General features: G+C 33.7%; 1 protein-coding gene across 2 annotated transcripts in view; it reads left to right on the top strand.

Annotated features, from left to right (window-relative positions):
* The window catches only part of SESN3 (sestrin 3), a 90,281-nt gene that overhangs the window by 57,957 nt on the left and 22,389 nt on the right, over nucleotides 1–9,935 (top strand). For both annotated transcript variants that reach the window (XM_069079810.1, XM_069079809.1), the window contains exons 3-6: nucleotides 222–419; nucleotides 2,089–2,271; nucleotides 8,388–8,621; nucleotides 9,532–9,679. In XM_069079810.1, the coding sequence (XP_068935911.1) occupies nucleotides 222–419; nucleotides 2,089–2,271; nucleotides 8,388–8,621; nucleotides 9,532–9,679 (763 nt within the window). The remainder of the gene's footprint in view (nucleotides 1–221; nucleotides 420–2,088; nucleotides 2,272–8,387; nucleotides 8,622–9,531; nucleotides 9,680–9,935) is intronic.

The raw sequence follows: 9,935 nt of genomic DNA on the forward strand, positions 1-9,935 counted from the left end.
TGTAGTATAACATCCAAAAAATGAGAATGGTTTTTCCTTTTTTTATTTTTATGTTCGAAGAATAAACAACTTCCAGAATTTTTAGGATTTATTAACAGATAACTCGTTTGTTTTAATGTTTCCATAATTTATCAATTTGTACCCTGTTTGACTTAACAAAGAATATATTTGTTTATTAATAACTGCCTTTTTTCCCCTTTGTTGGTTTTTTTGGCTCTTAGGTTGTCCAAGCAAATACAGTGGATGAACGTACTAACCTCCTTGTGGAAGAATATTCTACATCTGGGCGCCTGGACAACATTACTCAGGTCATGAGTTTACATGCTCAATACCTAGAGTCTTTTTTGCGCAGCCAGTTTTATATGCTGCGGATGGATGGCCCCCTTCCTTTACCATACCGACACTATATTGCTATAATGGTATGTGTCCATGACCTGTACCTGAAGCTTGTTTTTTTTAAAACTATGATTAACAGATTGCCCCCTCACTGTCCTTTCTCCTTCCTCTCTTAAAAGAATACTGTTATATGGAGCAAATTAGTGTTCTATAGTTATTTTTAGTGTGACCAGTTAAAACATTTGTGGAAGTGTTATGAATTGATGTATCAGAATCATGTAAATCCGTACTTAAAACAACATGAATATTTTTCATTTAATTTATAAAGCATATTTAATATCCTGTGCTTAATGACAAATTTTATTTCCTATTAAGTCTTGTTCCATTTTGAGAAAATTATTTGTTTTGGGTATCTGTAAACAATTTTCTTATGTACATGAAAAAAGTCAGTAATTTATATTTATTTAGAGAAATATCTGACAGTAAAAAATCTGAATGATAGTATTTATAAAGAAATTAATTTTTATCATCCAGTTATAGCACAGATTTATAAACTAAGCCAATATAGATTGGCAGGAAATAGTAAATTGAGCAATAATGAAGAGTATCCAGATTTTTGCAATTTGACTAATGCTAAAGAAGTCATTGAGAGAATTGTCTATGTGAGTGCAAGAGTAATAGACCTGGGAATCGGTGCTGGGAGGTTGGGTTTATGTTTATCACAAATTTAACCTGATTGTCTTAACAGTGCTCCAGCAATGGGTAAAACTGATCTGAGTTATAGCCAGTATCTTAATTCAGTAGGGCCTCAATTCTAGCTCAGGGTTTGTCTGGTTTTTTTTAGCACAACAAAAATTATAACATAGTCATAATGATTAGGAAATGAATAAAATCAATAGGAGTAAAATCATATAAATTACATTATTTAAGAAGTAACCATATAGAAACAAGAGGTCTCAGTTCTACTTTACAAGGAACTGGCAAGCTATCTATAACAAATCTGCTTTAGAGAGAGAAAGGCAGCTAGTGAATGGACTACACTTGTGGCTACTATAATCAGGGTTCTAAGCACAGTCCCAAATCTAGAAGCACCCAAGAAATGATTAGGAAATAAAAAATGGAAAGTATCCTCTCTTATGATTTCTAAATAAGTAAAATATAAATTAATGAGGTTTTTATGTTTATATTTAAACATATTTTATGTTTACATTTTAAAATTAATACTTATCATGAGGAAAATTGTTATATATTTTCTCTTGTATATATGGAGGCATGGGTTTAGATAAATTGATGTCAACTTTGAATGTGGCAATCACTGATTTTATGCTGCAGCCTTTTGCACCAGCTTTGTGTTTCTACCCACCTATTACGTGGGAGTGGGTTGTTATAGAGTGAAGATTTTAGGAAACAAGGGCCTTGTGGGGGGAAAAAGTTAATAGGGTATAGAAAGTATTTGCCCTACTCTACACTGCTTGGTTCAATTAAAATTTATTGAACACTTACAGTGTAAGGCATTGAGGTAAATGGCATGGTCCCTGCCTTCTAGGAATTTGTAGTCTAGTAAGGAAGATAAAATATGTACAGAAATATCTGTAGTTTGAATTAGAAGATCAGCATGTAGGAGAATACCAAATTATTGCAATTTTTGAGATTACATATGGTCACAGGGTGTTTAACTTCATCAAGACAGTAAAAATGGGAATATATACTTTTTTCCTGAGCTATTTTTCCTCTCCTTTTTTCTAATTTAAGGCTGCAGCTAGACACCAGTGTTCTTACCTAATAAACATGCATGTGGATGAGTTTCTGAAGACTGGAGGTATTGCAGAGTGGTTGAATGGTTTGGAATATGTCCCACAAAGACTGAAAAATCTCAATGAAATAAATAAGCTGCTAGCACACCGACCCTGGCTGATCACAAAAGACCACATTCAGGTACCACTTTTCTCTGACAGCACTTACTATTAAGGAAACAGTCTTTTTGACCAATATTTTATTCTTCGGTTTAGTGTTATGCTTAAGTATTTCAATTTCAATATTTGTGTAACTGTTTAGAATTTGAAAACTATCAACAGTATTAAACATTTATATATTGAGAAGATAGATTTGAGGAAAGTATCTTTATTGGAAACTATTCTTTTACCTGAAATGTAAATAATTATTCTATGCTAATATTTAGGTGATTTATTTTGAGGAATTTTGATTGTTTGAGGAAATATATGTAGTAATAGAAGCAGTGAACCAGGATCTAGGAATTCTGGGTTCTAGTTCCATCTTTATCACTGTTGTCCCCGAGTCTCCATTACCTTATCTACAAAGTAAATAAATAAGCTGGCAAAATGGTTTCTAAGAATTCTATTAGCTCTGAAATTCTATAATTCCATTCTATTTCTTTTAACTGGTAGAAATGTCTCCCAGGTATGAGATAATTTACCAACTGTTATGTGAATGCTTAATGATAAATAAAAATCCCTCTAGGAAGATCAGCTGGAGCATTCAAATTAAAAAGTGTAATTTTACTATTTCCATTGAGGGCCTTAATCCAAGAAAGCCCTTTTTACAGACCAGAAAACTTTTTTTTTCAGTCAGTCTTCAAGACAAGTATTTCCTTTTATGAGAATTATTGCTACCCTCAAAATCTACTTATCTGATTTTTTACTTTTTATTAATAATTTTATGGTCAACTGCTTATTTGTCAGCCTTGCAAACTAACTATAATGGTGCTCTGAGAGTGGGGCAGTGTGACATGGAGGTAAGACTCAGTTGCAAAGAAGGTGACAACCTACTTTGATAATGAGAGTTTCCTCACCAGAGAGATTTCTATTCCAATGAAATCACAGGTTCATTTCCTACCCTGTGATCTGAGAAACTCTCAATATATATGGGACTTGGAGAAGTCCAGTGCTTATCTAGGTTCAAAGTTTTCTTTTACCTGAATAAGCACTGATTCTTCCATTGAGGTGGTAATCACAAATGGATCTTCATTTTCATTATATTTATTGGTTCCTTCCCTGCTGACTATCTACACACCTAAAGCTTTTCCACCCTTAAAAATTCCTCTCGGGATTCTGCCATTTCCACTTTCTTTTGCCTTAGGTCTCCCTCTCTTCTTGGCTTGACTCCTTGATGAAGTCCTCTGCCCTCAGGGCTTCCACTCCTCTCCTCTCACTGTCTTCTGAACCATTGGCATTTTGGTTTCCAACCTCATCACTCAACTGAAAGTGCTCTGTCCAAAGTTGCCAGGGATCACTTTTTCGTTTTAATTTTTTTTTAATTCAGGTTTCATTACCCTGAACACCAAATAAAATGAGCATTTCCATATACATAGACAAAAAATGAGAATTAAACCATGAATCTCCATTATGTACAGCTTACTTTTCTTTTTAAGCATATAACAAATTCGCCATATAACCTTTACAGCTGTTCTCATTGTTTTTTATTCCTTCTGGCCTTCCCTCTGTTCTCCTCTGTATATTTGTTTAAAAATAAGTTTTTATTGATATCTTTTTTAACATTACCATAATTTCCCTCAGTATCTTTCTCCCAGCCTTCCCAGAGAGCCATCCTAAATAAGAAATGGCAATTTTTAAAGACAAGAAAAAAATTAGCATAACTGACTAATTAATATATTGAAAAAGTCTAAAAATATGGTCAGTGTTCAATAATTATGTACCTCCTCTGCAAAGGGATGGGAATGTAGGGTTAACAGAGATATAAGGGTGGTTCAACATTATTAACACAATCAGGATAATTATATGAAAAAACAAAGGCATCCAGAATCACATGATTATTTAAATTAGATGCAGAAAAAGTCTTACACACACACATCTACAAAGTATAGGTCTAGAAGGATCTTTTTAATACTTTTAATAAAAAGTATCTACAAATGAGTATCATATGAAGTGGCAATACATTAGAACCTTTTCCAGTCAATAGAGGAGGGAAGCAAGAATGTCTCTTCCTGAGACACGCTTGTTCTTCATTTTAGGGGGGTTCTTTTATTTTATATTGTTGTAGTCACTGTGTACATTGTATTTTTGTCTCTGCTTTCTTAACTCTACATAGGTTCATACTGATCTTTACATGCTTCTCTATATTCACTAGGTTCATGATATTTTACACTATAATAATATTGTTTTGCATTCACATAGCACAGTTGGCTTTTTTGTTGTGTTTCAGTTATTTCCAACAAAGAGTTGGATCCAATTTGTTTTTTTTTTTTCCTTTTTCTTTTTTTTGGCAAAGATATTGAAGTGGTTTGCCATTTCCTTCTCCAACTTATTTTACAGATCAAGAAACTGAGACAAATAGGGTTAAGTGACTTGCCCACGGTTACACAGTTAGGCCAAATTTACACTCTTTCTAACTTCAGACCCAGTACTCTATTCACTATGCTGCTCCCTAATTACTGGGTGTGTACCCCCCCATTTCTTTGTTATTACAAAACGTTTTGCTATAAATATTTTGGTGTATATGGGGGCATTTCTTTTTGGTCAGATAGAAAGGTGGGTAGACGGATGGATGAATGGAGTTGTGTGTAACAAACATGCATATGTTTGTTGTTTATATGTCTTGGCTACCAAACTTTTAACAGAGACATTTGATACAAAATGTTTTCCCTCTCATTTAATCCCTTCCCTTCTTATGCTAGATGCATTAATTTTGTCTGTATAGAAACTTTTCAGTTTCATGTAATCAAAGTTGTCTCTCTTTTATAATTGCCTTTATCTTTTATTTGGTTAAAATACATCTATTACCCATAGCTTGTGAGAGGTATGTAATCTGTTTTTCTTCAAACTTTTTCACAGTATGAACTTTAATATTAAGGTTATATATTCATTTCTTATAGATGATATAAAATATTAATCAAAGCTTAATTTCTGTCACATTAGCTTTCCCAGAAGTTTTTTTTATTCACATAGTTTTTTCCTAAGTAATTTACATTTTGTAGTTTATCAAACATCGGATTATTGAGTTCTGTTGTTTCTGATTCTCCCTTGTCCTGTCTGTTCTGTTGATTTGCCTCTCTTTTTTAAAACTAATGCCAGAGAGTTTCGATGACTTCTGCTTTACAATAATATAGTTTGAGGTGTGGATATACTATTCTCATTTTATCCCCACTTTTTTCATAATTTCTGTTGGCATAGTCTAAGTATTTTTTTTCAAATGAATTTTTATTGAGTTTTTTGAAATTTGATAATTTAATTGGTATAGCAGTGAAACTGTAGGTTAACTCTCTGGTAGTGTTAGTTTTATTATGTTGGTATAACCCATCCATAAAGACTGAATATTCTGCAAGTTATTTAAGTTCATTATTTCTTTAGAGAGAGCTTTTTAGTTGAATCTTTTCAAGTATTTTGTGTGCTTTGGTAAGTTGATCCCCAGATGATATTTTGTGCATTTTGTAGTTATTTGGAATAAGAGATACCTTTCCATTATTGTCTTTTGGATTTTTGTTGTTATTATATGGAAATACTGTTGATTTTTGAGCATTTATTTTGTAACTTCTGGTTTTTTTTAAAGCAGTTGGGGTTAAGTAACTTGCACAAGGTTACATGGCCAGTTTTTTGTGTGGGTGTTAAGTATCTGAGGCCGGAACCGATCCCAGGTCCTCCCAGCGCCAGGGCCGGCGCTCTTACTCACTGTGCCACCTGGCCGCCCCTTGTAGCTTCTTATTTTACTTGAAGCTATTAATGTCTCAATTAGTATCTTTGCCAGTCCACTAAGATATTTTAAGTAAACCATCATATCATTAGCAAAGAGGCACATTTATCTTCTCTTTGCTATCATTAAACTTTTAATACCATTCTCATCTTATTGCTGTTGCTAGCGTTTCCAGAACTATACCAGATATTACTGTAGAAAGTGGACATCTACACAGCTTTGCTTTATTCTTTTATTTATTGAAAAAGATTCTAGTATATCTCTATTGCATGTCATACTTCCTTTTATATTAAAGGTCCCTCTTTGCCCATACTTTGTAGGTTTTTTTGTTTTATTTTTATAGCTTAAATGAATGTTATACTTTTTCAAAGGCCTTTTCTGCATCTACTGAGATAATCATATGGTTTTGGATGTTTTTGTTTTTCACATGATGAATTATGTTGATTGTTTTACTAATGTTGAATCTTCTCTACAATCCTATTGGCATGGTGACTGTTTTCTTACATTACCTGCTGTAGCCTGATAAATTTTATTTAAAGCTTTAAAACCCGTATTCAATAATGATATTTGTCTATAGTTTTCATTCTGTACTTTATCTTCCCCTGGTTTAGGTATTAGAATTTAAAGGATTTGGTTAGAGTACTTGACTAATTTTTGAAAAATTTTCCTGTGAATCCATCAAGACCTGTACATTTTTAGAAATGCCTCAGTTACTTTACTCTCCCTTTCTTTTTCCTTTTTGTTTTTTTTTAACCAATAGTCTGTTGTTGTTCAGTTGTTATTCGGTTGTGTCCAACTCTTCGTGACCCCATTTGGGGCTTTCTTGGCAAAGATACTGGACTGGTTTGCCATTTCCTTCTCCAGCTCATTTTACAAATGAGGAACTGAGACAAACAGGGTTCAGTGACTTGTACAGGGTCACACAACTAGTCTCTTCATTGCCAAATCTAATGGACTTTTCTCAATCCTTACCCTTTTTGACCTCTTGGTAACACCTGACAATGTTGACTAAATTCTCCCTTCTGGGTTTTCTCTGACATTGTTCTCACTTGGTTTTCCTCCTACCAGTCTAGTCACTCCTTCTCCTTCACTGAATCTATTCCATGTCATAACCAGCTAAGTGGGGATGGATTTCAAGACTTTGTCCTAGACAATATTCTCTTTTTCTTCTCTATATACTCTCACTTAGTGATCTCATCAAATCCCACACTTTCAATGATTATTTCAATGTGGTTGATCTGCATCCAATGCTACTTTCCAGATCCCCATTCCAGTAATATCAGTTGCTTATTGGGCATTTCAAACTGGATGTCCTTTAAGCATGTCAAGCTTAACATGTCCAAAACAGAACTCATTGTCATTTTCTGCCAAGTTCATCTATCTTTTTTAGACTTCCCCATTTCTGTAGTCACCAAAGGTCACAAGAAACAGTGTTATACTAAACTTCTCACTTTCCCTCACCCCTCATATTCCAGCCAGTTTACACATTCTACCATTTCTATCTCCACAGCATTTCTCATATATCCCCTTCTCTCTCTGTTCACATAGCCAGAAACCTAGTTAAAAACTTCATTGCCTCTCAACTGTGCTATTTCAATAGCCTTTTCTTTGACTTCCCTGCCTCAGGTTTCTCCCTGCTCTAATTAATCTCCCACACAGCTACCAAAGTGATTTTCCTAAAGTGCAGGTCTTACCATGTTACTTCCTTGCTCAGTAAACTGTAGTAGTCCCCAGTACCTCTACGATCAAACAGAAACTCTTCTGTTTGGAATTTGAAGCTCTGTGTATCCTGGCTCTTCTCTCTCTCTCTCTCTCTCTCTCTCTCTCTCTCTCTCTCTCTCTCTCCTCTCCTCTCCTCTCCCTTTCTCCCTCTCCCTGTTCTCCCCTTCTCCCTTTCTCTCTTCCTCCTCCCTTATCTCCTCTCTCTTCTTCCGAACACTCTCCTTTTCTCACCCTCCCTCCCTTTCTTCTTCTCTCTTTCTTGATGTCAGGAACTTTCATTTTTTGACTTTGAATCCTTTAGCAAAGTGCCTGGAACATAATAGGTGTTTAATAATACTTTTTGATGCATTGCTTTCCATTTAATTGTATAATTTTTAATCTATTTTAATAACCAAAAAATACTTTAAAATGAAATTATATGAAAAGGTACTTCAATGGTAAAAGTTCTATCTAGAGTTATTAACAAAAAGAAGCCCTAAAACATTATTAAGGTGTTTCTTTGGGGGGAAAAAAGAATATCTTTAATGTACCAATGAGCACACTTTTTTTGTTATAAGATTTTCAGGATAAAAGAGGATAAATGGATTAAAGAATTTTTGTCTTGATTTGTAACATGACCTTGTAAAACTAAGATGTTTGCTTTTTTACTCTCATATTAATTTCAGAAACTCGTCAAAACTGGAGAGAATAATTGGTCCCTGCCTGAACTAGTACATGCTGTGGTCCTGTTGGCCCATTATCATGCCTTGGCTAGCTTTGTTTTTGGTAGTGGCATTAATCCGGAGAGAGATCCAGATACTTCCAATGGATTCAGACTAATATCGGTCAACAACTTCTGTGTCTGTGATCTTGCCAATGACAACAACATAGAAAATGCATCCCTTAGCGGCAATTTTGGGGTCAGTGTTACAAAACCATTTCTAGTTTCTTTGCTATTTTTGCTTTAGAAATTGTATGCTAGGGGCGGCCAGGTAGCACAGCGAGTGAGAACACTGGCTCCAGTGTCAGGATGACCTGGGGATCGAATCCAGGCTCTGACACTTAGCACCACACCCAGAAACACCTGGCCATGTAACCTTGAGCAAGTTACTTAGCCCTGATTGCTCATTAAAAAAAATTGTATGCTATTTTGCATACAGTTTCTGTGATTATTAATGTCAAACATGTGAAAGGATTTTATTTATAATTTCTACAAATAGGTCCTTACATATGAAACATTTTCTACTGAAATTTTATGACTGTATATAAATTGTTAATACCTGAGTGCCACTTTGTCTAAATTATACTTTTTCAGGTCTTGATAGCAGATATAGATAAATCTTTTTACTAATCATATTTTTTTTAAATACTAGTACATGTTTAGTTATTTCCTGAATAATAGAGACTTTTAGCCAGAGCCTGGGAGAGTACTCCTATCCACATGACACCAGTATAATTAAATGGATAATTTAAAATACTTTTTGGATGGTATTTATCTTTGTAACATCGAATATTGGTCTTATAACTGTTATTTGAAAATGGCAAATTTGTGCATTCCATGTATTTACATAGAATGGAATGTAGTACACATTCATTTTGGAATAATGCTTCTATATTTGTTAGTATTTTCTGTTTTTGAACTCATTAGTAAAACAAAAATAATATACTCTTTAATATTTGAATCAGCCACATAATTTTCTTATGTGATAACAATAAGCTAATCGAATGGGCATCACTGTTATCATTAATAAAATGCTTTGGGAACATAATGAGACATGCTAGATTGGTTTTCTTTAATGGTATTCTCAAAATTATCCTGTCTGAATATAGATTGTGGATTCTCTAAGTGAGTTAGAGGCCCTAATGGAAAGAATGAAGAGGCTTCAAGAAGACAGGGAAGATGAGGAAGCCTCCCAAGAAGAAATGACCACTCGTTTTGAGAAAGAGAAGAAAGAAAGTCTTTTTGTTGTTTCTAGAGGTATTTTCCCTTCATTTTGTCTTATAGGTCCTTTAAAAATTTTTTTAAATTAAAAAAATTTAAAAAAAATTTAGGACATGGATTTTCCTGAGAATTCAATTTGCCTATATATATACATACAAATATATATGTGTGTGTATATATATGTATGTATATATTACATTATATATATATATATAACTCCTAACATTACTTTCTGTATTTATTTCCATAAATATCTTAAATATTTTAGTTAATGGTCATCTTAGTACTTTGC

This window comes from Petaurus breviceps, unplaced genomic scaffold, assembly GCF_028583685.1.
Source record: "Petaurus breviceps papuanus isolate PSGF00001 unplaced genomic scaffold, PetGlider_PUasm1.0 91133, whole genome shotgun sequence".
In the NCBI taxonomy this organism is placed as follows: Eukaryota; Metazoa; Chordata; class Mammalia; order Diprotodontia; family Petauridae; genus Petaurus; species Petaurus breviceps.